The sequence below is a fragment of the Mytilinidion resinicola genome (genome assembly GCF_010093595.1).
Source record: "Mytilinidion resinicola strain CBS 304.34 unplaced genomic scaffold BDZ99scaffold_1, whole genome shotgun sequence".
Lineage (NCBI taxonomy): Eukaryota > Fungi > Ascomycota > Dothideomycetes > Mytilinidiales > Mytilinidiaceae > Mytilinidion > Mytilinidion resinicola.
In genome coordinates this window covers 2,435,897-2,458,690 of record NW_022985437.1, presented here as the reverse complement: position 1 = coordinate 2,458,690, position 22,794 = coordinate 2,435,897, and the positions used below count along the sequence as shown (strand labels likewise).

General features: G+C 52.3%; 10 protein-coding genes across 10 annotated transcripts; 6 read left to right on the top strand and 4 right to left on the bottom strand.

Moving 5' to 3' along the window:
- Positions 1 to 563: 563 nt before the first annotated feature.
- Positions 564 to 2,023, top strand: BDZ99DRAFT_431926 (inosine/uridine-preferring nucleoside hydrolase). Its single transcript, XM_033717307.1, has 4 exons — positions 564 to 799; positions 858 to 1,175; positions 1,233 to 1,269; positions 1,324 to 2,023. Exons 1-4 carry the CDS (start codon positions 669 to 671, stop codon positions 1,855 to 1,857), a joined length of 1,020 nt encoding a protein of 339 aa, XP_033584626.1. The 5' UTR covers positions 564 to 668; the 3' UTR covers positions 1,858 to 2,023.
- BDZ99DRAFT_21638 (kinase-like protein) lies at positions 1,891 to 3,250 on the bottom strand. Its single transcript, XM_033713399.1, has 4 exons — positions 3,169 to 3,250; positions 2,649 to 3,121; positions 2,493 to 2,594; positions 1,891 to 2,431 (listed from the first exon to the last, which is right to left on the bottom strand). The coding sequence occupies exons 1-4, from the start codon at positions 3,194 to 3,196 to the stop codon at positions 1,925 to 1,927; spliced, it is 1,110 nt and encodes a 369-aa protein (XP_033584625.1). The 5' UTR covers positions 3,197 to 3,250; the 3' UTR covers positions 1,891 to 1,924.
- Positions 3,251 to 5,228: 1,978 nt separating this feature from the next.
- Positions 5,229 to 6,924, top strand: BDZ99DRAFT_530697 (SET domain-containing protein; the record flags this gene model as incomplete). Its single annotated transcript, XM_033726419.1, has 3 exons — positions 5,229 to 5,295; positions 5,368 to 6,148; positions 6,342 to 6,924. 3 exons carry the CDS (start codon positions 5,229 to 5,231, stop codon positions 6,556 to 6,558), a joined length of 1,065 nt encoding a protein of 354 aa, XP_033584624.1. The 3' UTR covers positions 6,559 to 6,924.
- Positions 6,925 to 7,190: 266 nt separating this feature from the next.
- On the top strand, positions 7,191 to 8,786 carry BDZ99DRAFT_565373 (uncharacterized protein). Its single transcript, XM_033727470.1, has 2 exons — positions 7,191 to 7,730; positions 7,939 to 8,786. The coding sequence occupies exons 1-2, from the start codon at positions 7,290 to 7,292 to the stop codon at positions 8,602 to 8,604; spliced, it is 1,107 nt and encodes a 368-aa protein (XP_033584623.1). The 5' UTR covers positions 7,191 to 7,289; the 3' UTR covers positions 8,605 to 8,786.
- A 458-nt stretch (positions 8,787 to 9,244) lies between these two features.
- BDZ99DRAFT_470634 (S-nitrosoglutathione reductase) lies at positions 9,245 to 10,779 on the top strand (the record flags this gene model as incomplete). The annotated part of the gene is made up of 6 exons (XM_033721639.1): positions 9,245 to 9,268; positions 9,344 to 9,358; positions 9,414 to 9,528; positions 9,612 to 9,747; positions 9,861 to 10,507; positions 10,562 to 10,779. 6 exons carry the CDS (start codon positions 9,245 to 9,247, stop codon positions 10,777 to 10,779), a joined length of 1,155 nt encoding a protein of 384 aa, XP_033584622.1.
- Positions 10,780 to 11,510: 731 nt separating this feature from the next.
- Positions 11,511 to 13,193, bottom strand: BDZ99DRAFT_21536 (spermidine synthase). The gene is made up of 5 exons (XM_033713390.1): positions 12,991 to 13,193; positions 12,722 to 12,902; positions 12,515 to 12,662; positions 12,224 to 12,464; positions 11,511 to 12,117 (listed from the first exon to the last, which is right to left on the bottom strand). Exons 1-5 carry the CDS (start codon positions 13,019 to 13,021, stop codon positions 11,840 to 11,842), a joined length of 879 nt encoding a protein of 292 aa, XP_033584621.1. The 5' UTR covers positions 13,022 to 13,193; the 3' UTR covers positions 11,511 to 11,839.
- Positions 13,194 to 13,633: 440 nt separating this feature from the next.
- Positions 13,634 to 14,955, top strand: BDZ99DRAFT_21264 (uncharacterized protein). Its single transcript, XM_033713364.1, has 4 exons — positions 13,634 to 14,000; positions 14,055 to 14,075; positions 14,131 to 14,277; positions 14,329 to 14,955. The coding sequence occupies exons 1-4, from the start codon at positions 13,824 to 13,826 to the stop codon at positions 14,848 to 14,850; spliced, it is 867 nt and encodes a 288-aa protein (XP_033584620.1). The 5' UTR covers positions 13,634 to 13,823; the 3' UTR covers positions 14,851 to 14,955.
- Positions 14,956 to 15,685: 730 nt separating this feature from the next.
- Positions 15,686 to 16,774, top strand: BDZ99DRAFT_484436 (uncharacterized protein; the record flags this gene model as incomplete). Its single annotated transcript, XM_033722641.1, has 4 exons — positions 15,686 to 15,710; positions 15,778 to 16,159; positions 16,217 to 16,352; positions 16,427 to 16,774. The coding sequence occupies 4 exons, from the start codon at positions 15,686 to 15,688 to the stop codon at positions 16,772 to 16,774; spliced, it is 891 nt and encodes a 296-aa protein (XP_033584619.1).
- A 1,002-nt stretch (positions 16,775 to 17,776) lies between these two features.
- BDZ99DRAFT_457380 (glutathione peroxidase 1) lies at positions 17,777 to 18,583 on the bottom strand. The gene is made up of 3 exons (XM_033718670.1): positions 18,460 to 18,583; positions 18,231 to 18,346; positions 17,777 to 18,141 (listed from the first exon to the last, which is right to left on the bottom strand). The coding sequence occupies exons 1-3, from the start codon at positions 18,500 to 18,502 to the stop codon at positions 17,794 to 17,796; spliced, it is 507 nt and encodes a 168-aa protein (XP_033584618.1). The 5' UTR covers positions 18,503 to 18,583; the 3' UTR covers positions 17,777 to 17,793.
- A 603-nt stretch (positions 18,584 to 19,186) lies between these two features.
- BDZ99DRAFT_405449 (uncharacterized protein) lies at positions 19,187 to 21,880 on the bottom strand. The gene is made up of 4 exons (XM_033716427.1): positions 21,737 to 21,880; positions 20,572 to 21,683; positions 20,271 to 20,522; positions 19,187 to 20,220 (listed from the first exon to the last, which is right to left on the bottom strand). Exons 2-4 carry the CDS (start codon positions 21,393 to 21,395, stop codon positions 19,626 to 19,628), a joined length of 1,671 nt encoding a protein of 556 aa, XP_033584617.1. The 5' UTR covers positions 21,396 to 21,683; positions 21,737 to 21,880; the 3' UTR covers positions 19,187 to 19,625.
- Positions 21,881 to 22,794: the final 914 nt, after the last annotated feature.

Genomic DNA, 22,794 nt, shown 5'->3' with positions numbered 1-22,794 from the left:
TTTATATCATCGAGTTCTGAGACAACTCGCAGCAGTGGCAAGTGACAGCGTGAAAGCAGTGAGCTAAATGCCAGGGTTCATGGCTTCTATAGGCTCTTCAATCTTCTAGAAATACAAAAAAGTGTTTGACATGACTTCAAGATAAATGTTGGTGAGTTCAAAAGCGTTTGGATCTGACGTGGTCACTCGAGCTCCAACCAGAAGTCAGACAAACAATCTGAAAGATACGACACTGAGAAAGCTATGACTTCCAAGATTTACCTAGATCCTGTTAGGCTCGTATGTCTAGTCTGCGTTCGTATCGAGAGAATTTGCGAAAATCCGTAAGCGGAATCAATCGCGTACTTCCCATTTCTATGTCTCTCTTTCCTACGTCGAAACGGTGGTCTTGACATCTGTAAACGCTTTTCTCTGGCCGACGTCGGATGTTCAAAAGATGTCGACCATGTATAGGATCTCTGAAAAGAGACGTTGGTCGACGAGCGGATGATGCCGGCGTTGAAGAGATGAAAAGGTGGGGGCGAAGTTCACCGCATGTCTGCTACCGACGGAGACGCTCTTTATACACTTCCGTCGTAGATCTCTCATCCCACTTCTCTATTGTGAAATGCTACATGTTTCCTTCAGATCAGTCCTTCTATCTCTGATGAGTTGAATTTACATCGACAATGCTTCGCTCTCTCGATCGCTGCTACCAGCGCCTAGTCCAAGTTACTTTAATTGCGCTATCGTTAATGAACCCAATTGAAAGCCATTCAAAGAACCTTATTATCGATACCGATATATTTAGCGATGTTGAGTTCGTCTTATCTAGTCTCAATAAACTAGTAACCCGCCTCATTCGCTCACCACTACAGTGACGCTGGCGCTCTCCTACTGGCATCCACATTACCGCACGTGAATATTCTAGCCGTAAACGTTAATTATCCTTCGTCGTACTCTGCTCTCGCCGCCTCTGCTATCTTGGCCTACTACGGGCACGCAAATGTTCCAATCGGACTCCGCAGACCTATCACGAACGAGTCCTTTTTTGACGATTGGGCTTATGAGCTAGGCGAGTATACAAGCAAAGTTGCGTATCACTGGTCTAATGGAACCTTGCCCTGGGGAAATGCGAGCAAGTCGTGGGAGCCAGTGGAACTTTATCGAAAGACACTGGCATGCCAGGAGGATAGGTTCGTAGATAGACATCCAATTAGTCATCTCCATCACTCACTCATCTGGTCTAATAGGAGCGTTACGATTGCCTCGATTGGATTTTTGGAGAATGTATGTGTGGCCTCTCGGCGCAAATTCGTGTCTATTGACTCATCACGTGGCTAGCTCTCCGCGCTCCTCAACTCTACTGCAGATGAGTACTCTCAGTTGTCCGGTCGAGACCTCATTGCAATAAAAGTAAAAGAGCTCGTCGTCATGGGCGGTGGATACCCGTCTGGATATGAGTTCAACTTCTTCGGCGACGATCCCGGAGTTACTGCTCATGCTGTGAACAATTGGCCTGGCTCTATCACGTTCTCTGGGACCGAGCTAGGTGGAAACGTCTCTTCCGGCGCTCGATTGACCGTCGAGGCCCCTTCACATGACCCCGTTGCTGCGGCGTATGGGTGGTATATAGGCTACAACAACACTCGGTTCTCGTGGGATCCGCTTACGGTGCTTTATGCCATTTCTGGGCTTGGGGAGTGGTTTGAGTATGGCAATGGGAACGGATATAACTTTGTCTATCCGAATGGCTCGAACGAATGGGTTTACGATGAGGAAAGAAAGGACCAGCACTGGCTGAATTTGGCGGTCAGCAACGTGACGGTTGCCCAGAAACTCGACAAACTTTTGCTTGACGGTGCCGGAGCAGTGTGATAGAATCAGCCATAGTTCACCTGTCTATAAGGGGCGGCTTTTAGTGGGTAGGCCCTAATGGTTTTATCTAGAGTCTTCTGATAACCTCGGGTGCTCCAGCTGCCTGAACAATTAATCTAGTGCCCGGTCTGTACGTTTGTTCGCCGAATAATAAGTCCGGGGGATCATCACCGTGCGGTACATTGGGAACGATCGCGGCCATCAGATCATCCAGAGTAGGTCTGTCCTCTGCTCGGAACCGCAGGCATCGCCGTACTAGTTCCCTCAGTTCTTTGGAATATCTTGAAGCCATTGGAAAGCCGCTGTCTAGCAGGATTTGAGCCGTTTCGTAATCCTCTTCTGAAAGATTATACTCTGTGCCCCAAATATAGTGCTCGTTGTGGTCAAGCCATCTCGTCATGTCCTGTCTATCACTGGTATCTTCTGGTATTCCCTCAGACTCCTCGATAGGGCCAGAAAAGGAAGAATTCGTGATTAAACACCAAATGATAGCTCCCATTCCCCAAACGTTGGCTTTTGAATCCATACGTTTTTCGCGATACTCTTTCTTGTTCCAATATTCGCGGCGATGTTCCTATAAAATTAGTGACTTAGCGACTATATCTAATTAGCCAATGCCAGTATGTATTACTAACAGGGGGTCTCAGATGGAAAGTACCGCCCTCGAGGTATTCCCGAGGGTTTTCTGGGCCATCATCGAACGCAACTCCAAAGTCGGTAACCACAGCCGTCGGCCACTGGCGCACCTGATTAGTCTGCGGATGAGTATTGAATCCTCTAGGAAAACTTACGTTCGGCCGTTTGATTAGTGGCATCTCACTATTCTCCTCAACAGCCTTTGCCTTTCCTTTTCCGTTTCCAATTGCCGTTCCTTCTTCACGAGGCGGGATGAGAAGGATATTTTGTGGCTTCAAGTCACAATGTATAATCTCTCGCCAGCCCTCCTTCTTAGGCTCCTTAACGCCGTCTCTCATTACTAGGCAAGCATCCACGATCGCATAGAAGCAGTGCCAAATCCATCTTTCTGGCAGCTCCGTTTCAACAGGCTTTTTTCCCTTCTGTGATCGTGTCTTTATTTTCATTTTTTTTGATTTGTTTGCTTCGCCATCCTCGAGTGGATACTTCTCTAACAAGCTCCATAGATCCCCGTAATCGCAAAAGTCAAGATAGATGCGGGACCTTTGTTGGTGGAAAATGAGGCGGTGCCCTTTGTGCCTGACGATGTGCTCTGTGCAGCCTGTCGCCTTGAGACGATTCATGTGAGCTATCCTTTAGGTGTTAGCACACGACGTTATTCTGAGGGAGAAAGACATACTAGCGCGGCAGCTTGTCTCGCCATTCTCGAGGATCTCGCCAGCGTAGTTGGTTCTCATAGTACAGTTCCTTGACAGCCATTCTCTATTCAGCTGTAGCATTAGCAAACTGTACGCCAACTCAAATCCCCAAGGTATTGAAAACGTGATGCTGACCTCCAAGATGTTCTCGCCCCCGTCGGTTCGAATCCACAAAGCGACCACCCCGTAACCGCCTTCCCCAAGTAACTTTACACCTCTCCAGCCGTGAGCCCTCTCGTCGCCACCTGCAAAGGAAAATAGCAGAGGTCCCTTCACGAGATCTTCCCCCCGTCTTCCCTTTTCGAAGTCGTAAAATGGGTTGAAAGTTCCGTATGTGTCGTTATCATCCGATTCTGGCCATTCGAAATCAGGCCACCAAGGGTACGGGTACTCAACATGCTGACCTGGACCTGGTGCAGCGTCGAATGGATTCGACGGAAAAGCTTTTGGATCACTCTCACTATCAGGTCGAGTATTTCTTGTAGGGCTGGGGCTACGGTCCATGACATGACGCGAAATCCTTCCGGAAGGCGAGGCTTGCACGGTACCTGGCTCTGTACGTTCGCGTGAGGCTACTGGAGATCTTGGTATGCCTATCGTCCCGTCTTCCGACGGCGGGCTGCTCGGTGGTGTAGCTAGTGGCACATCTCTATCTTCCGTAGTCTTCGGCTGATCCGGCAGCACGTAGGTTGCAGCGGGCAGCGTGACGGACGCAGCTGCCCTTGCCGCATCAAAACGTGCCATATCGATGCCTCCATGTTTTCTGAGCCAGAATAAAGTATGTCAAATATCCTCTGCATACAAATGATATATTTAACTCGCGATTCATTTTCCGTAGCTGCCTTGTAGACATTGAGACGGAACATAGCTTACCCTCTGCCCAATCTGGCTTCTCTCTTTTCATTTTGAACCTATACACCCGCTCGAAGTACCCCTTCGCGGTGGCCATTGGGAGTCCCTTTACGGCTTTCTCACTAAGATCTGCAGCCATCTTAGCCACTTTTTTTGCCGGTGCCTTTCCCGCCTTTCTCTTTGCCCTTCTCTTTACAGGCATGATGTATGTCGTCCTATTCCTCGTTCAAGACCAGGTTGCACACGATATGAAGGCCTAATACACGTGCGTATCAAGTTGATGAAGCGCTCTCGGCTTGGATAGAAGACACAAATTATGAGAAGAGCCACGCGTTGGACGTATTGCAAAAGTATGCACATCTGGAAAAAAAACAGCAACAAAGGGATTCCGCAAACGGACATATGTTGTGAGAGAAAGTGGTTGTAATACACACAAAGGTATTGTAAGGCGAAAGCGTTCTTTGTTCGAGTCCCGAACAGCAAACATGATAACTCTTGTACTGGTATTGGTACTTAGTCCCTTTCTGCGCTAAGCTCGGATATGGTATTGACGATGAACGAGGAGGCGGTCTTCCGTGAGCTGAGTGTACTATGCAAGTATCCTAGATCACAGGAAGCACATGGTTACACACAGTGTAGTCGATGCAAACGCAACGATATAGGAGCTTCGACGCGAGAACAGACCCGTTCGGAGGCAAGCACTTGGCTGTCACAGAACTACTCGGGTGGATTATTACTGCGTTGACACTGATGCCACTATTCGGCGTGCTCTGACGCTTTTATAAAAGGTCTGGTTAAGATGTCAGCAATTTTCTTGACCGCCTCATTACTTGGGCATGGGAGCCTACATAGCGGCATGCAAATTTTATTGCAATAAGTCTTCTTGCATTGCACACTTTCTTGTTCTCACCCAATTGCACCCAGGTGGCATTGAAATCCTCACCTTTTGATATCACCATCTGACTTCATTCATTGACTCGAGGTTCACCGGCTTGACTGGAAGCACAGCTTCTTTCACCGATCTAAAAAGGCCACCTAGTTGAACAGCGATAGCTCACTCGCCTGTCGGTTGCTGGCCAATTGTTTTCTCATAACTACCGAGTCTAATTTCTTGAGGTCTTCTATAAGACACCTGCGCTATCAAGGTCTCATTCAAGACGTACCTCATCCAGGTGAAGAAATCCAATGTCTTCCTCGGTCATCAACGCAGCTGGCGGTGGCGCCTCTGAGGCAGCTTCAGTGAAAGCTCCAGGTAGGTAACGTGTTGTCAGATGCCGTGCTCACTCGTTCTCTCAATTGAAACACTTGCTGAAATCAGCAACAGAAGACCAAGACTTCTACGAGGTCAAACATACCCAGAAAGGCTACGGAGCATATGCCTTGAAGCCGATCAAACGCGGCACGCGCATCCTCGCCGAACACCCACTCCTCCGGATCAACCACAGGGCCTACTTCAAGGCCGACGTCGAAGCCGCTTTCGCAAAGCTCTCACCAGAAGACCAAAAGCGCTACTTCGAGCTGCACTCTGCGCACGGCCAGAATCCGGCACACTTGCCCCAGGGTGTTGATGCATCGCTCCCCGCGAAAGAGCGCCAGCGCATCGCAGAAGAGCATGAAGCTCGAATTTCGAAGGAAGCCAGCGTAGCTTCTATCTTCCGGACCAATTGCATGGACATCACCAAGGGAGCAGCGGTCTTCTACCATAACGCGCGCTTCAACCACTCGTGCAACTCCAATGCGTATTTCTTCTGGAACGAGAAAATTGACATGGAGACGATCCATGCGATTAAGGATATCGAGGCGGGAGATGAGATTACGCTTTGCTACATCGACCCGTACCAGGACCAGGCGAGGCGTCGGTGGGAGTTCCAGCATTGGGGGTTTGCGTGCGACTGCCCTGCTTGTGGCGACATATCCATTCCAGACTCTTTCGCCTCTAAGAGCGCAGACAATAGGTACCGGCTGAATGAGCTTGAGGAGATGACATCTGCGTTCCGGTTTAGCCCGGAGATAATGCTGTCGAACTCCAGGATGGTGGCGGACATGCTTGAGATGGCGAAGTTGCACCTAGTTGAGGGGTTCTACAACCACGCGCTGGCAAAGATGTGAGTACAGCAATGGAGCTACAATAGCTCATATCCCACCCAAGCACTTTAAGCCCTCCCAAGCGCACGACATACCTTTTTCAAGGGGTCAATCTCAGAGCTCTCAAACCAGCTAGTCCAATTTTTCCTTGATTCCTATACTTTTTAAAACCCCCCGCCTAGACTAGAAAGCAGCGCTGACCAGTGGCATCAGATACCGCGATATTGGACTCATGTGCGAAGCCAGGAACGACTTGAAGCACGCAGCGGCAGCTATCTCCAAAGGTTCTGAAGTAGTAGAGATTTGCTGTGGGACTGACGGCAAGGAATGGGTGGAAATTCGTGATATGGCGGTTCGACTGGACATGGAAGCTACAGCGCTCAACGGCGGAGTGACCGAACCCAAGCTGAGCTCGAAGTTGAGTAGCTGAGGATGGAATGGAGAAGCTGAGGATCTAAGAGCGTGAATGGCTCTAGGGTTGAGATGGTTACGACGGCTTCTAGTCAGGGACCGAGGACGGCTTCTTGAAGGACGAGGTCGCAGACTGCATCAGAAAAGGTTCTTCCCCTTGAATTCCTTCGAGTAATATCGAATTAGGACTCTAACACATAATCATGAAAGACACTACCCACGGCGTACTGACGCCTATTGGAGATGTCGGAAGTGACACGAATACGCTACCTGAGCGGCTGTAACAGCCGTCGACACTAGATATCTAATGAAGGTCAGAAAGGAACTGTATGATGGCCGTGTGTAGTCTCAATTTGATGCTCAGGGCCGGTGGGTGAAACCAGAGGGGCTAATCCTGATGCGGCGCCCCCTGTATTGCGGAACACAACACGCAGGGCCTCTCATCACGGTGCCTGGAAGCGGCTTTGAAACTGCACTGAGGCATTACGACCTGCCGTGCTGAAGCCATAGATGCCATACCACGATGCCCAGCGTGCGCCGTAGGCGCCACCTACGCAAGAGGATGAAGAGGATCCTGATCCACACATCACGGTCTCAGCTGTGTTCAACTAACCGCGTAGTTAGCTACTAAGTCGTATCCATTCTGGACCACAGACCCGGAGTTTCGATCCTGTCAGAAACCAAAGACGCTCACTTCATACATAGACGTCTCTCAGGCTTCATCGGTGCACACTTCCTTCGCCATTTGCCATGGCATCTCAACTTCAGCCGCCAGTGGAACCCTCCGCTACACCCTCTGCTGCCGCTCCTGAAGTCCTCGAGACTTCATCCACCCCGACAGCTCCTCCAGAGGTTCTTATAGCCCCTCAGGTTTCGACCGCTACATCGACAGACACACCAGCGGGTGCAAATGGCTCTGCGCAACCCTCAAGCACACCTGTGGCTCCCAGCGACACCCCAGCGTCAGCTCCAACCGCCGCAGCGAACGCTCCTCCAGTGGAGCCAGAAGCAGACTTCACTGGCAATGTTAACGTCACTAATGACAAGCCGACGCAGGCAGACCTAGAGAAATGCGCGGATATGCTCGTTCTCGACGCGCAAGGGGCGTCGCGGCCGTTCAAGAGCCTGTACGCTGGTGAAGGGGTTGCGCCGCGGCAACTAATCATATTCGTGCGACATTTCTTCTGCGGTGTAGGTCTTCACAATTTCATACTTACATTTTGGAGCATTAGGAACAAGTTGTCACGGAATGGGGGTAGGAACGGTGGGGGCCTTCACGACTTCTCTGGGACCTTTCTTTCAGCTTTAGAGCTACATCGAGGTCTTCAGCAGTGCCGAGGAATTATTCGTGGTTTGACATTGTCAAGTTCTGGTACAGTAGCTAACAAGCGCTCGACAGCAATGCCAGGAATACCTCCGAACTCTCTCCTCATCCATAACGCCCGAGTCGCTACTCTCCCTCGACACACCTACCTTCATCACCGTCATCGGCTGCGGCCGCCCAGACCTGATCGAAATGTACACGGAAACCACCAGCTGTCCGTTCCCGATATACGCCGACCCCACGCGCAAGCTCTACGACACCCTCGGCATGACACGCACGCTGGATCTGGGCAAGAAGCCGCAATACACTACCGCGGGCCTCTTCGCTACGACGGTGCAAAGCATCATGCAAGGGCTGAAGAGCGGGAGGCAGGTCATGAACGGCGGCGACTACAAACAGGTGGGCGGCGAGTTCTTGTTCGAGAACGACGAGGTGGTCTGGTGTCACCGGATGCGCAACACGCGGGACCACGCTGAGGTGCCGGAGCTGCGAAAGCTGCTGGGGCTTGACGACACGAAGCCGCCGATGCGGAAGCGTTGGAGCCACGGTATCAAGGGGGTCGGGCGGCGCAGTGGGAGCTGGGGGAGGCCCAAGGATGGGAAGTTAGAGGAGAAGAATGGAAGGAGGAGTGCGAGCATAGCAAGGCGGATAAATGAGAAGAGCATTGAAGAGGAGAGGCTAGAGGTAGGAGAGCAGACGGACGCTACAACGCCAGCGGAGAACGGCGTTGCCAAAGCGTGAGAGAGATGTCTCGGGGGATCATTCTCGGATTTACGCGTGTGGACACTTGTTATAGGGGGCATCTCGGGGTCAAGAGGGACGTGGGTACCCATTGGCATTGGAGCAGACTTGTACGAGTACAGTTCGATGCATGACAGGCGTTGCGCGGCGGGTATGCTAGCCAATATACTTCTATCTCCAGGTCTTCTCTAGACATGCGCACGGCGGGCGAGGAGTGTTCCCCTCCCCACAGGCCCAAAACTTTCCCGATGCAGACAAAACAGACCTCAGTTCACTCCCGGCGAAGGGAATCCGATTTCGGCAAAACATCCCGAGGGGCAGCTCCCACAACCCCGCTATGCATTCGTCAGAAACACTCAGCTTGGGGCTTCAGCCGGCCATGTTTCGGTGCCGCACATGGAGCCGCAATTTGTTCGGCGAATGCTTGGAGGGAGGGCGGCCGCTGGACGGTGAGGGGCAGAGTTGCTGCGAAGCAAGCCCGACATCATCGACGCCAACCCCACATTGCCCCTCTCGTCGCCCGCCCTATATAGACCTCGACGCAGCACTGCGTCGCCCGCTTCTGCGTCAACTGTGCGTTGTAGCTTCGAATCTACCCTAGACCTTTCCTTCCATCTGAGACTCTATCAAGTACTTCACAATGCCCGCAGACACCGTTGGAAAGGTAGATATACCCCTCATCCTCACCCCCGAAAACTTCCTACGTCATGTACAGCTGCTAATACAATGTTCTCCTCAGACTATCACGTGCAAGGTGCGCACATCACGCTCCTCATCTCCTCCCTCCGACGTTTTTTTGACATGCCCAGGCGGCCGTAGCATGGGAAGCCGGCAAGGACCTCGTCATCGAAGACATCGAGGTTGCGCCGCCAAAGGCCCACGAGGTCCGCATCCAGATCTACTACACCGGCGTGTGCCATACAGGTTAGACTACACTTGCTGTTTCCCCATTGGGACCCAGAAAGAGACGGAAGCGTGATAGCAACAGCGGCTAAACCAACGGACAGATGCGTACACATTGTCCGGCAAGGACCCCGAGGGAGCTTTCCCAATCGTGCTTGGCCATGAGGGAGCCGGAATAGTAGAGAGCGTGGGCGAGGGTGTCACATCCGTGAAGCCTGGAGACAACGTCGTGGCGCTATAGTACGTCCAATCTCTCTTTACAAGTCTCGCACGCCACCTCTCCCTGAGAGCCTCATATCAAGACCCATTCGGTTACCAGAGTATATCTTCCATCAAGCTAACATTCCCCAAAGCACACCCGAATGCGGCGAATGCAAGTTCTGCGTCTCGGGCAAGACCAACCTGTGCGGCAAGATCCGCGCTACCCAGGGCAAAGGCGTCATGCCCGACGGGACCTCGCGCTTCAAGTGCAAGGGCAAAGACCTGCTCCACTTCATGGGCACCTCGACCTTCTCGCAGTACACCGTCGTCGCCGACATCTCCGTCGTCGCCATCACGGACAAGGCGCCCATGGACCGCACCTGCCTGCTCGGCTGCGGCATCACGACGGGCTACGGCGCCGCCGTCATCACAGCGGGCAAGGGTGGCATCGAGAAGGGCGCCAACGTCGCCGTCTTCGGCGCCGGCTGCGTCGGGCTCAGTGTCATCCAGGGCGCCGTCAAGCAGCAGGCCGGCAAGATCATCGTCGTCGACGTCAACGACAGCAAGGAGGCATGGAGCAAGAAGTTCGGCGCCACCGACTTTGTCAACCCCACCAAGCTGAGCGGCCAGAGCATCCAGGAGAAGCTGATCGAGATGACGGACGGCGGGTGCGATTACACGTTCGATTGCACGGGCAATGTGCATGTGATGCGGAGTGCGCTCGAGGCGTGCCATAAGGGGTGGGGCGAGAGCATCATTATCGGGGTTGCGGCAGCGGGACAGGAGATTAGCACGAGGCGTAAGTTGCCTGCCATTTTCGGGTTTGATAATAACTGGTACTGACCCTGTATAGCCTTCCAACTCGTCACTGGCCGCGTCTGGAAAGGCTGCGCTTTCGGCGGCGTCAAGGGCCGCACGCAACTCCCCGGCCTCGTCGCGGATTACATGGACGGCAAGCTCAAGGTTGATGAGTTCATCACCCATCGCCAGCCCCTAGAGAAGATCAACCAAGCCTTTGGCGACATGAAGGCTGGCGACTGCATCAGGTGCGTGGTCAACATGAGGGAATGAATCGCGAAGAGCAGGGAGAAGCTGTAGTGTAGGCGTCGAGGGTCCGGGGCGGCGAATCTGAATCCAAGGCAGTGCTTGAGTGAGGGGAGTTGTCGCGGTGTGGGTAGGATGATAGGGAGTCTAAAATCTCAGCGGGACGTAAGGCGGGCGAGGAGTTTAGGGTCTTGACACTGAGGGTTCAAGTGCGTGATTAGTTCAGAGGAATTGGTGGGTATGCATGATGCCATTGATGCACCTGGATACTATGTAGCAGCTCGCACAAAAAGCAGGACGGTTCACTTTCGAATCTCAAACCGGGAGTTGCTGTTCATGATAATCCAGCGCCCCGCACGCTGTGGGCGCGTGTGTGTTGTAAATGCGAGTAAAAGGCTCGAATCGAACCGCATCAGCATAAGATTGTAAGACGCTGGGTAGTTGTGACGACGCCGAGTGGTTGGACGCGGCGTTTACACTGTAGGGCCGCTAGTCCTGCACTAAAGTGAGTAAAAGCATCGGATCCAACCGCGCGATTTCTGAAGTGTTAGACGCTGCGTGATTGTGATCACGCTGAGTATTCGGACGAGGCGTGTACACAGAGTCGTCGTCTCTTCTGCAATAATGTAAGTAAAAGCATCGGCTTGAACCGCTCGAGACTCAATCTGTTAGACGTCGGGCGGATGTAACTACGCCAAGTGTTCTGCAAGACGTGCCTATCCAGCCTGGGCTCCCATGTTATCTCCAATTGAAGTAGGGTAAAGGATAGAAGGCACTCCTGATCTCAGTATCTAAAACCTAGTCTCCAGCACGTAGATTCAACTGGCCACTTGGTCTTGGCGAAAAAAGCTCTGAGCGAGACTTCTGTAGGAAGTGTGTGAGTTTTCAATTCAGCGCATGCATAGATGAGAGTGTAAAATGAGATCAAAAACTTTTGTCTTTTCCAAAGAACTCCATATGGTATAAATCGTAAAGTAGATAGCCAGAAGAACTGAGTACGTGCCACAGCTCCAAGCACTAGGGGAGAAGCTGTATCCAAGCAAATGAAGCTCGGAATGCCATTTGGCAGCCCTGTAGATAGTGATCCCTACCGCAGAGCCTTGCGAGCGAACGTGGGAAGCACGAACGAAGCCTCGTGGATCTCCTTGCTGTAGTACTTGCACAGCTTCTCCTCCTCTTCTTGGGACCACGCCCGCAGTGGCTTCTTGACGTCGCGGGTGGCGTCCTTGCAGCAGACCATGAAGCCAATCTGGCCGGAGGGGTAGGTCGGGATGGTGGTGTAGGCGTACTCGACGACGGGGAAGACCTCGTTGCAGGACTTCTTGAGGCTCGCGATCAAGGGCATGTGCAGCCATTGGTTCTCAGCTTTAGGGAAGGGGTGATAAGTTAGCTTGTGCGGAAGCCATCACCGCATTACGGGTGCTGGGTGGTATGCGTGAAGAGACAGGGTAGGGGCGCGGTGGGGGCTTACAACCTTGCGTGGTGATGACACCACCCTCCCGAAGAGCGTTATTGAGGAGTTCAAAGTACGGCTTCTGGAAAAGTGACTCGGCCGGGCCCTCTGGGTCGCTGGAGTCGGTGATGATGACGTCGAATTCGTTGGTGCGGTCGGCGAGGAACTTGAAGCCGTCGCCGACGATGGTCTGCACCTTGGGGTGCTGGAAGCCGACGGACATGCCGGGGAGGTACTTCTTGGAGAGGCGGATGACAGCCTGGTCTGGGTCAGAGCTGGGCAATGCCTTCAAGCATGCGGGCTTCGTACCTCGTCGATGTCGCAGAGGATGGCCTCCTTGACGCACTCGTGCTTGACAACCTCGCGGAGCACACCACCGTCGCCGCCTCCAATGACCAGCACCTTCTCCGGGTTGGGATGGGCGTTCATGGCCAAGTGGGTGATCATCTCTTGGTATCTGTCCCTTGCTATCAGTCGCCGGTCCTTTTTCGTCGTGCCCGCCTGTTTGTCACATACGAAAACTCGTCTCTCTCTGTGCACTGGATGACATTGTCGAGCACCAGGACGGTGCCGTAGTCGGTGGATTCGAAGATGAGGACGTCCTGGTACTGGCTCTTCTCGTGGTGGAGGACTTCCTTGACCTTGAGGGTCATGGCCTGCCCAGGCCACATGTCGGAGATCTCGCGGAACCAGCCATCTTGAGTGTGTATATGTTAGTCCAAGTGGGAGGTAATTGAGAGACTAAACATTGTTTGAAAAAACACGCAATCAAGAAGATTTCGTACCTTGGATGGTGGGGTGAACGATTTCGCCCATTTTGCTACGTGGGGTGTTATAGAATGGTCTAGAGGGTGTGCAGAGGCAATTGAGGCGTGGAAAGTGAGTTCGAGGGTATAGTAAAGAGTGAGCAGGAGAAGAGAAGAGGGTTCGCCGAAGCAAATAAAAGGAAGACAGCTTGGAGGCAATTGTGAGGCTTTTTCGGTCGGGCAGCTGCAACTTTTTCACCTCCGTCATGCTCCCCCGCCATTGGGCCACGGTATGCACCTGGGCACTGTCCCGCGCTAGCATCAATGCGGAAATACTTATAGGGCTTGACATCTGCCTCCAGGTGCTCCGACAACTCCTCTCCTTTCACCATTGCATACGTGCATCCGCAGTCTATCTTGCTTCTAATTGCTCATCTATTCGGTCTCGAGTCGAGCTCATCATCCCTCAATTGAAAGCCTTTCCCAAGTAAGCCGTCGGTCTCCAGCGAACCGATGCCGACTCCGACTGCGCCGGCTTGACAAGGGGTCGAAGGGAGCGATTTGATGTTGAGGGTGTTGCGAGGTGTTGCGAGGTGTTGTAGCCTTGGCAACATGAGGGTTGTACGGTTAGATCGTCGGGATAGTCCTGATTTAGTAGAGCTGTTCTCGTATCTCGTGCGCGCAGGTGAGGGGTTGCGTTGGGCTGATCGGAGTATATAAGGTCGTGAGGAAAACCTTCTAGTTTCTCCTTCATTAAATCCATCCACGGTCTTTTGCCAACTCCTATCCTTTGCCTTTCATCTCCCGAGATCAAGTCACTCCCGAGATCAAGTCACTCCCGAGATCAAGGCACGTGTGAATAGCTCTTAGCCATGGCAGAATCTGAGGACATCCCCAAATGGGACCCCAAAAGGTGGCGTGAGGACAAGTCTCATAAGCCGCTCTGGTACGTTGAAAACCTGGAGAGCATCGACGACGCCTCCAGAGAGCTTCTCGAGAAGTACAGTGGCATAGCCCCTGAGAAAGTCATTCCGCATATTGTGGAAGTGGTACGTGGCCTCAATAGTACTCGATCGGTTACATCAATGCTCACAAGTGCGTAGAGGGACAAAGCTTTTGATATCGTAGGATACTCCCAAGCATTCCTAAGAGTCTACTGTCATACTTACGTAGAACTAGTTTCCATATCCATGCATCGGCCTCTTCCGATTCCTCGATTTGAGTATCCGCAACTCCCCGCAGTATTCTGAGGTGCTTCAACGTACCAAGGACGGTCAAAAGTTTCTTGACATAGGATGTTGCTTTGGGCAGGACATCCGCAAGCTGGTAGATCGAATGTAGCTGCTTCTGATACACACGCTGACCAAAAGTTTCAAGGTTTACGATGGAGCTCCATCCGAGAATCTCTACGGCGCAGACCTCGAAATGCGTTTCATGAAATTGGGCTATGAGCTTTTCCTAGACAAAGAGACGCTGAAGACCAAGTTTATCGCTAGCGACATCTTCGATCCCGAAGCCGATATCAAGCAACTGGACAACAGCATCGACATCGTCCATGCCTCGTCCTTCTTCCATCTGTTCGACTGGAAGCAACAATTCCAAGCCGCCAAACGCATCGTCGAAATTCTCAAGAAAGAGCCCGGGGCGCTAATCATCGGACGACATCTTGGCGCAGACGAATCAGGAGATAGATTGTCCATCATTGACAAAAAGACGAGGTACTGGCATAACTCAGACTCTTTTAAGAAGATGTGGAAACTCGCTGGCGACGAGACGGGATCAAACTGGGAGGTAGATGTTGGCATAAAGCCATTTCCTCGTGGGGGAAAACTTTTGCGTCAGATGGAGGACCATCCGAATGACACGCGGGTGCTTATATGGACGGTCAGGAGAGTATAGGTCTGAAAGCGGCGCCCAGTCATTCAACATGACATTGCAGCTATCTTCTCGAACATACTCTCTTCCGTGTTCTTGAAGCGGTGGAAGGTTTTCAGAGCTCTTATACACTCTTAGTCACAGATCTGCCCATATCTTGTCTGCTACTGCTTCACGCCCTTTGATGCATCATAGTGAACAGTCAGTAATCTCCTCGGGCCTCCTCGGAAAGTGACCGATAGTTGCTAATAATCTGCTATTCTGTAGAGAAGAACCTATTACGGGTAAATTTCTTGAGCCTAAAAGTGTGTACATATCCTACCTAGAAGAAAAAGTGCACTTGTGAGAAATTTCAATCTCTTTTACGAAAAGCCAGTTTCTAATAGCTATGTTGGACGCTCTTTTCGATAACGATCAATGCAAGAATGAAACGGCGGACTTGTTGGAATATGCCCCATTTTATCTTGGCCTGGGAGAAGTTGGCAAATGCGTGGCCTATGGAGCTTCGACTGGAAGTGTCTCTTTGATCTGCTAATAAGATATATTGTCTTGGAGGATAGTCTTGGGAACTGAAAAAACTCCGAGCCGGACTATTTTGAACCATTTGCAACTTTGCAAGGCTCTTTTAGACGGCAACATCTACCAGTAGTTAACCATCTGTTCATCAAAAATCACCAATTCTTACCCAGGTGTGAAGCATGATAGTTCAACTAATAAGAACCCTTGTTCCACGCCAAGATTTCGATCGTGGCCTCAGCACCAAATCCCCACGACAGCTCCCATACTCCACACCCCTCTCAATCCACCCAATTCCACCTCCTTCCTCCCCTCAACACCTCTCACAGCCAACCAACCCACCATGGACCCATACTCCGCCGAAGGAGGTACATATCTCCCCTCCTCCATCCCCTCTATCCCCCCATATGCTCCCCCTTCTAACACCACCCACAGAGCTCGTCAACCTCCACAACGCCTTCCACGCCGGCCAATACACCGCCTGCACCACCTTCGACACGTCCGCCTTCTCCGCCTCCAACGCCCTGCCCGCGCGCATCCTGCAGCTGCGCGCGCAGCTCGCCCTCGGCGAATACGACGCCGTGCTCTCCTCCGTCAAGAGCGAGCAAAACGTGCCCGACCTCGCCGCCGTCGCGGCGCTAGCGGCTTACGAGAAGGGCGGGAAGGAGGCCGAGGCGGTGGAGCGCGTGCGGAAGCTGGCGAGCGCGCAGGGGGACAATCTGAGCGTGCAGCTGCTGGGCGGGACGGTGCTGGCGCGGGCGGGGGAGTTTGAGGAAGCGTTGGCGCTGCTGGCGCGGCATCAGGGGAGTTTGGATGCGTGAGTGGACATGTGTTCACCCGGGGGAGAGCGATTGGGCTAATTTGGTGTATGCAGGGTTGCGCTGATCGTGCAGATACATCTGCTGCAGAACCGGACGGATCTTGCGGCGAAGGAGGCGCAGAGGGCGCGGAAGTGGGCGCAGGATAGTTTGCTGGTCAATCTGGCGGAGTCGTGGGTTGGGTTACGGGAGGTGAGTTTTACTTTCTTTCAATTTTTTTATACGGGTCCAGCGCAGAGAAAGCTAATTCGGGGTTCTGCAAATAGGGGGGCGAAAAATACCAACAGGCGTTCTATGTCTTCGAAGAGCTCGCCCAAGCTCCCGCGACTCAAGCCGTGCACTCTCTCCTTGGTCAAGCCGTCTCTGAACTCCATCTCGGTCGCCTACCAGAAGCCGAAGCCGCACTCCAACAAGCCGAAGCCATTGACGGTGACAACGCAGACGTGTTAGCCAACTTGATCGTGCTGAATACGATTCTGGGGCAGGACACTAAGGAGCTGAAAGGGAAGCTGGCGAGGGTGTCACCGGAACATCAGTTTCTGGAGGATCTAAAGGCGAAAAGCGAAGCGTTCGAGGCGGCGAAGACGAAGTACACGCCGAAGTTTGAGGTTTGAGACATAGATGGGCTGAGAGGTCTGGCGTTCTGCATTGGGCATGATAGAGAATGAGGCGTATGATGGGATGTGGAATTAGGCTCCAAGGTACGTCGATGCGTATATTGTATTACGGATGATGGACGTGGGTATTTCAAAAGTAATGCCTTCAGGCTCTTGGAGCTTCCAACCCATTTTCCGCAGTCCATTTTGCAGTCCATGCCAATAGTATGCCAAAATCGACTCCAAATCGCACGGACTGGCTCCCGTTCATACATTTCACAGCATCGAAGTCAACCTCTTTCTTATGCCCTGATTTACAGTCCATGCCAATAACATGCCCAAATCGACTCGGAATCGCACAGACTGGCTCCCGTTTATACATCTCACGACTTCGAAACCAACCTAATATCCATGGCCTAATCTGAGGCCCACGCCAATAATGTGTCCAAATCACATTCAAATCGCACGGACTGGCTCCCGTTCATACTTCTCGCACCATCGAAATCAACCTTTCTCTCATGCTCTGATTTACGGTCAACGCCAATAACATGCCAAAATCAGGTTCAAATCGCACGGACAGGCCCCACTTCATACATCTTGCAACACTGTAATTTACCTCAAGTCTCTGGTCTGATTTGGCGTGTTGTGGAAAATGCATGCTGAAAGAGCGTGTGATTTGGGCGCTGAGAGGAGGCGAAATGTTGGAGACTCTGAATCAGAAACGGAAAAGTGCAAAGTTGGCAAACGTTTGCGCACTTCGGAGGAGCCTTGAAGAAGGGAAGGGAGGGGGGAGGGTTAGAGGTGGTAAAAAGGGGTGGATGGGGGTGACATTTTGAGTCTGGGTGAAAGTTAGGTCTTTTCCTCGCGAGTAGTTCGCCATAAGATGAGGGCATATCTGCAGAGATTCAGAACCTATCATTCATCGATAGAGAAAAGTGTATCCGCTCGCTGGCTCGCCGTGCTCAACAGGTGTATCATATTCATCCCTCCCTCCCCCCATCCCCTCGCCCTCGCCCTCGCCCTCACCCTCCACCCGACTAAACCTTCTCCGCAAGCGCCTTCTCAATCTCGGGCCGCAAGCTCTCGGGCTTGGTCGTGCTGGCCCAGCGCGCCTTGACGGTGCCGTCGCGGCCGACCAAGAACTTCTCAAAGTTCCACTTGATGCGCTTCATGCCCAGGAGGCCCGGCTTCTCCTTCTTCAGCCACTCGTACAGCGGCTCCGCCTTATCGCCGTTGACCTCGGTCTTGCCCAGCACCGGGAACGACACGCCGTAGTTGACCTGGCAGAAGGTGGCGATCTCGTCGTTGGTGCCCGGGTCCTGCGACCCGAACTGGTTGCACGGGAAGCCGAGGATCGTGAAGTCGGGGTGGGTGGTGTGGAGCTCCTAGACAGAAGAGGAGAGGGAGTTAGTATCATGGCTGGGTGGGTTGGATGGGCGAGGGCATGTGGATTGGGGGGAGGGGGGTAGGATACCTTGTAGAGCTTCTCAAGACCCTCGAATTGGGGCGTGAAGCCGCATTTGGAGGCCGTGTTGACGATCAGGACGACTTTGCCTTTGTATTGATCGAGGGGGTACTCGGCGCCCTTTTCTAGTCGCTGTGTTAGTACAGTATCTGCATATGCGAATGGCGCGGGAAGCAAGAAGAGGCTGCGTCTTGCTCTTGCCCCTCACCCCACCGGCTCATCTCATGGGCACGCTTACTATCCTTGGGCTTGAAGTCGTAGAACGCAGTGGCAGACGCCATTCTCACAGTCTGCTGTATTCTTCGGTTCTGTGAAGGGTGAAACTGTCGATGTGGTATGGAAGACGTTGGAAGGAATAAGTAAGGTTTGTTGTGGTTCTTCAGCGGTGAGATCCTTCCAGCTCCGGCAACTCCGCCCCCCCTCCCGCTCTTAAATAAAGCCCCGCGCCACATGGCATAAAAAGAGCCTGGAGACTTTCTAACCGACTTGCATTGCAGGATACGTTTGGTCTGGCACGTTTTAGCAGCGGATACACACGCTTCCGTCGCTCTGGGACCTCGGCGAGCGGTGGCGTTTGGGCCAAATGACGTACACTAGCTGGGATCGCATTATCGGACGCTAGGCCCTATGTATACGCTGTGGTTCGAGGCTTCCATCCGACGCCTGAAATTTGTCAGGTTGGCGACTCCGAGGACCACCGAGTTTGCCGATGAGATTGAGATGGGGCATACCTCCTAGTGTTGGGAGATTTGTAGAATGTTCTCGCCTCTCGCCCGAGGCTAGGAGATGGATGAGGAGAGAAACATCTGACTGGGATTCTTGGTAAGAACGATATTCTAGATTCGAGCACGGTTTGAGTATTTCGAAGCAACGGTTGTCAGTACACGGCTCGAGCAACGTACAATCCTAAAGTTAAGGTTGTCCCGCTCAGATGCGTTCTCAATTTCATGTCATGTTCGTGATGCAGTCAGTGCTCGAAAGTATAAACGCAAATGTTCGATTTTTCCATGGTAATTACCATCGCACAAACTACACAAATCAAACAGTCTATATAACAAATGTAACGTCGAACGCAAAATGCCTCCTCTGCCTATCCTACCGCTACGCACGTCTAGTGCAGCAAGAGCTCTACTCCATGGCACGGCTGCTGTGCCAACTTCCTAATCTACAGCGAAATCATCCTCAGGAGACTCCGTCCTGGGCGGGCATCCGGGATTGAAACACGGTAGCAGATCCTTTGGCATGGGCTCAGTGGCATTCATCCGGGCAGCTGAAGTATGAAGAAAAGACATGACAGAAATCATGCAATCCGGGGCAGAGGTAGAGTCCAAGGTATGCCGGCAATCCATGGCAAGTTGGTTGTGTCGAGTGTGTGATACCTACTGATCGCGAGCATCTTGCGCTTCAACCGAGCTCGTTGAGTCGAGAGGCGATCTTGCTAAGCGCAGCAAGATCCTCGCTGACCTGGAAGTGGCTGTTCATGTCCTTTGGGCCTTGCAGGCCCTGGAGATCGAGAACGACTGTCGCTCTCCTCTTGGTCCATTCATTCATGAGGTTCTTCCGCTCTTGGTTGAGGCGGTTCTGCTCAGAGGCAGCAGCGGCGGCGGCCGATGAGATCCTGTTGGCTGTCTTCTGACGCTTCTCCGTCATCTCATCCACTTGAGTTAGAGTTTTGCGCTTGCGGCTGCTGCTTTTGCGCTTCAGGGGTGCATGAGCCGACTGCACAGGCGGAGAGACATTCTCAGATGGGGACGTCGACCCGGTGTAGTCGTGCACCCGCTTCATATGGTCGAAGAGATTGTAGCGTCTGGGGAAGCCATGGCCAGGCACAGATCGCTCGCAATCTTGGTATGTGCAGAGGTGGGGCTTGGAACCATGTCCATGCATACCGTGAGCCTCCCTCTCGTGACGAAGAAGGCAAGCCGTCGAGGAGAATCGAACGCCAACGCAAGTCTTGACCTTGCACCGGAAGGGCCTCAAGTGCGAATCAACGTATTTGCTTGAATACAGTCAGTAACAAATCGAGAATCTAAATGCGGGAAAGCCTACTCGTAGTTGCACTTGAGCTTTGTGGGCTTGTGGGTACATCCAGCTTGTCCTTCGTTGGGACAATGGTAAAGCTCGTCCTCCTTCGGTTGCGCCTGGTAGAGCGGATGGGTGCGAGCCAATTTGCCTTCGGCCTCCTCAAGAGAAGCTTGAGCGGCCGAGCTCTGGGAAGGCGAGAAGATGTCGTCGTCGAAGTCGTCATCTTTGACTGAAGGAGCAGTAACAGAATCATCAAAGGATACATTATTTTCAGTTCTACAGCTTGTATTAGAGCCAAGTACTGGAAACTCGGGATGAAACATACTTGTTGAAGGATGACTGCTCAGTGAAATCGCTCTCGGCAATGCTTGCTCGTTGCGGCATGCTCAAAACGCTCGATGTTGGCGACATGACGAAACTTTGGAACATCTGATCGGTGATCGACACTCGCCTACCCGCTGAAAGGGGGGTCGAACTTCGCACCGCATCGGCATCAGACGTTGACGTGGTGTCAACTTGTGGCCTTCGCACACGAGGCCGGGAATGTGGAGCATTCATGGACATACCAAAGGCATTGCTAGTGCCTTCCTGGTTTGCGTACATGAACGGTGGATAGAAGTGCTGGGACATGCTGTCTCGGCTCGATTGCTGCTGTTGGCGGAAAGGGAGAAGTGCATTCGCATCCACGTTCCTTACCGCGAAGGGTGTCGTGAAGGAGGGAAGATCAGCCGTCGCCCATTGGTGGCCAGCATCCATCTCATTCGCCGAGGAGAAGTATTGGGGGACTGAGGAATTCTGGTGTGGACCGTAGCCCTGCCCGGTGGAGTAGTTAGCGAAATTGAATACTTCGTTTCCCATGTCCGAGTCTCCGGCGGACGGTGGTAGCAACATTTGGCTCATATCGGACTGGGGCGCATTGAATCCACTTTGGCTATCTGAACTCAAAGCAGGTGAGTACAAGCTGCCCCCAAGGTAGGGATCAAACATATGGCCTTTGGAATCCTGTGAGCTCCTGGATCGGAATCCTTCAGTGACTGTCGTCACTCGCCGGTTGGCGTCTGGCTGGCTTTGATATGCACTGTCGCCCATACTGGAAACGGAAACATCATCATCCTTTAGCGTAAATGTCTCTGAAATATGTCCGGCCATGTCTGGGCACTCTGGAGTAAAGAAAAAAATGTCCTTTCCAGTCACGGGCGCTCCTGAAACGGACTGGCTCCACAAGGCAACGTCTAAGGGATTTGAGAAATGAAAAGTGCCAGCAGGGGATTCGTCGAAAGGAAGCTCGCTGAAGATTGGTGGTTAGTGCCTGAAGCATGTTGAGGGCGTGCCGAATGATATGAAAACTGGAAAAATGACATGATGCGTGAAGGTTAAAGCAGAAAAAAAAAACGCCATTGTTAGTATCAGCCATCAAGCCTAGGTCGGTGTCGAGCCCTGTTTTGTAATGTTAGATTCGCAAAAAGCAAATGTGGCTGATGAGCACTAACCAGGGGAGGAGCCAAAAGAGGTAATTTAGAGGCCTTTTATGGACACTGGTCTCTTGGCATAACGCCGGTTTGTGACGAAACAGGGGTCGAAGCATCTTAGATCCATGTGGCGGAGCTCCACAGACTCGTCCGGAATCCTAAGAGTTGTAGGCACCATAGAGCAAAAGAAAATCCAGAATGGGATCCACTAGACCGGCTACCAGCGAGCAAAATCCTGGAAACAAAGCTTACGAATTTCTGCACACTTCAAGACGAATACGATAAGTCAGTACACGCACCCGCAAGTTCTCACTAGAGAGAAGGCATGCATAAGCCCTGGGGTACGTACTAGGAGCGATTATCGTCCATCCAAATTCCATTTCACACCAAGCAATCGGCAGGAGATTGCGGGCGGCATGCATTCCGGGCGGTTCGAACGAAATAACATCCAGGTCCTGACTCTAGTGGCAAGTACGCAGAGGGCTCCATTCGAATAAACGGTAAAAAGAAATCCATGGCAACAGAACATCCTGGGAGAACACTTGACACGGCGACCAATTCCATTGCGTGAGAAAGATAGCTACAGCTTGTTGATCCAGTCTACATCCTGGCATTGGTGAAATTGTTGTATTTGGGGCACATTTTAGTGCAACTGTGAGTTTCTGGAAGCCTACTTGGGCGAGAGGACCCAGCGTGGCAATCGACGAAGACGTCCGATTCCTGAAAAGGCGTATCGCTTTCATAGTAGCAAACGGTCGCTCTTGAAGAGTACGCGTAAACCAGGCGAATACCCTCGGTCGCATTGCGACATTCTAGCAGAGAATGCGGTGATCATCGTTGGTAGCTGGATTAGCTCTCAGGGCGCTCTGGAAATTTGCGCTCGAAAGTCCGGAATTGAAAGTCCACATGGATAGTAAAACAGAAACGAAAAATCAAGCGCTGTCCTGGTTGAATCCTCAAGGTCGGCTGAAAATTACTCCATTGCGGGAAAGTCCGGCAGTCCAGTCCATGTGTGGCCTCGGCAGCTAAATGGCGGCAACAAAGAGAGAGAGAAGAGAACAAGAGAATACATGCTTGAC

Coding starts and splice junctions, on each gene's coding strand:
- BDZ99DRAFT_457380 (XM_033718670.1), bottom strand. CDS start 18,502: ATGGCGTCTGCCACTGCGTTCTACGACTTCAAGCCCAAGGATA. Junction 18,347..18,459: donor CGACTTCAAGCCCAAGGATA/GTAAGCGTGCCC, acceptor CACAGCGACTAG/AAAAGGGCGCCGAGTACCCC. Junction 18,142..18,230: donor GTCTTGAGAAGCTCTACAAG/GTATCCTACCCC, acceptor TCTTCTGTCTAG/GAGCTCCACACCACCCACCC.
- BDZ99DRAFT_565373 (XM_033727470.1), top strand. CDS start 7,290: ATGGCATCTCAACTTCAGCCGCCAGTGGAACCCTCCGCTACACCCTCT. Junction 7,731..7,938: donor TGCGACATTTCTTCTGCGGT/GTAGGTCTTCAC, acceptor AGCGCTCGACAG/CAATGCCAGGAATACCTCCG.
- BDZ99DRAFT_431926 (XM_033717307.1), top strand. CDS start 669: ATGCTTCGCTCTCTCGATCGCTGCTACCAGCGCCTAGTCCAAGTTACT. Junction 800..857: donor GATATATTTAGCGATGTTGA/GTTCGTCTTATC, acceptor TCACCACTACAG/TGACGCTGGCGCTCTCCTAC. Junction 1,270..1,323: donor CGATTGGATTTTTGGAGAAT/GTATGTGTGGCC, acceptor TCACGTGGCTAG/CTCTCCGCGCTCCTCAACTC.
- BDZ99DRAFT_405449 (XM_033716427.1), bottom strand. CDS start 21,395: ATGGCCGGACATATTTCAGAGACATTTACGCTAAAGGATGATGATGTT. Junction 20,523..20,571: donor GAGCAGTCATCCTTCAACAA/GTATGTTTCATC, acceptor TACAAGCTGTAG/AACTGAAAATAATGTATCCT. Junction 20,221..20,270: donor AAGCTCAAGTGCAACTACGA/GTAGGCTTTCCC, acceptor ACTGTATTCAAG/CAAATACGTTGATTCGCACT.
- BDZ99DRAFT_21536 (XM_033713390.1), bottom strand. CDS start 13,021: ATGGGCGAAATCGTTCACCCCACCATCCAAG. Junction 12,465..12,514: donor TCCTCTGCGACATCGACGAG/GTACGAAGCCCG, acceptor GACCCAGACCAG/GCTGTCATCCGCCTCTCCAA. Junction 12,118..12,223: donor TGTCATCACCACGCAAGGTT/GTAAGCCCCCAC, acceptor CCTTCCCTAAAG/CTGAGAACCAATGGCTGCAC.
- BDZ99DRAFT_21638 (XM_033713399.1), bottom strand. CDS start 3,196: ATGGCGAGACAAGCTGCCGCGCTAGTAT. Junction 3,122..3,168: donor ACAAGCTGCCGCGCTAGTAT/GTCTTTCTCCCT, acceptor CCTAAAGGATAG/CTCACATGAATCGTCTCAAG. Junction 2,595..2,648: donor CACTAATCAAACGGCCGAAC/GTAAGTTTTCCT, acceptor CAGGTGCGCCAG/TGGCCGACGGCTGTGGTTAC.
- BDZ99DRAFT_21264 (XM_033713364.1), top strand. CDS start 13,824: ATGGCAGAATCTGAGGACATCCCCAAATGGGACCCCAAAAGGTGGCGT. Junction 14,076..14,130: donor GGGACAAAGCTTTTGATATC/GTAGGATACTCC, acceptor ACGTAGAACTAG/TTTCCATATCCATGCATCGG. Junction 14,278..14,328: donor GGCAGGACATCCGCAAGCTG/GTAGATCGAATG, acceptor AAAAGTTTCAAG/GTTTACGATGGAGCTCCATC.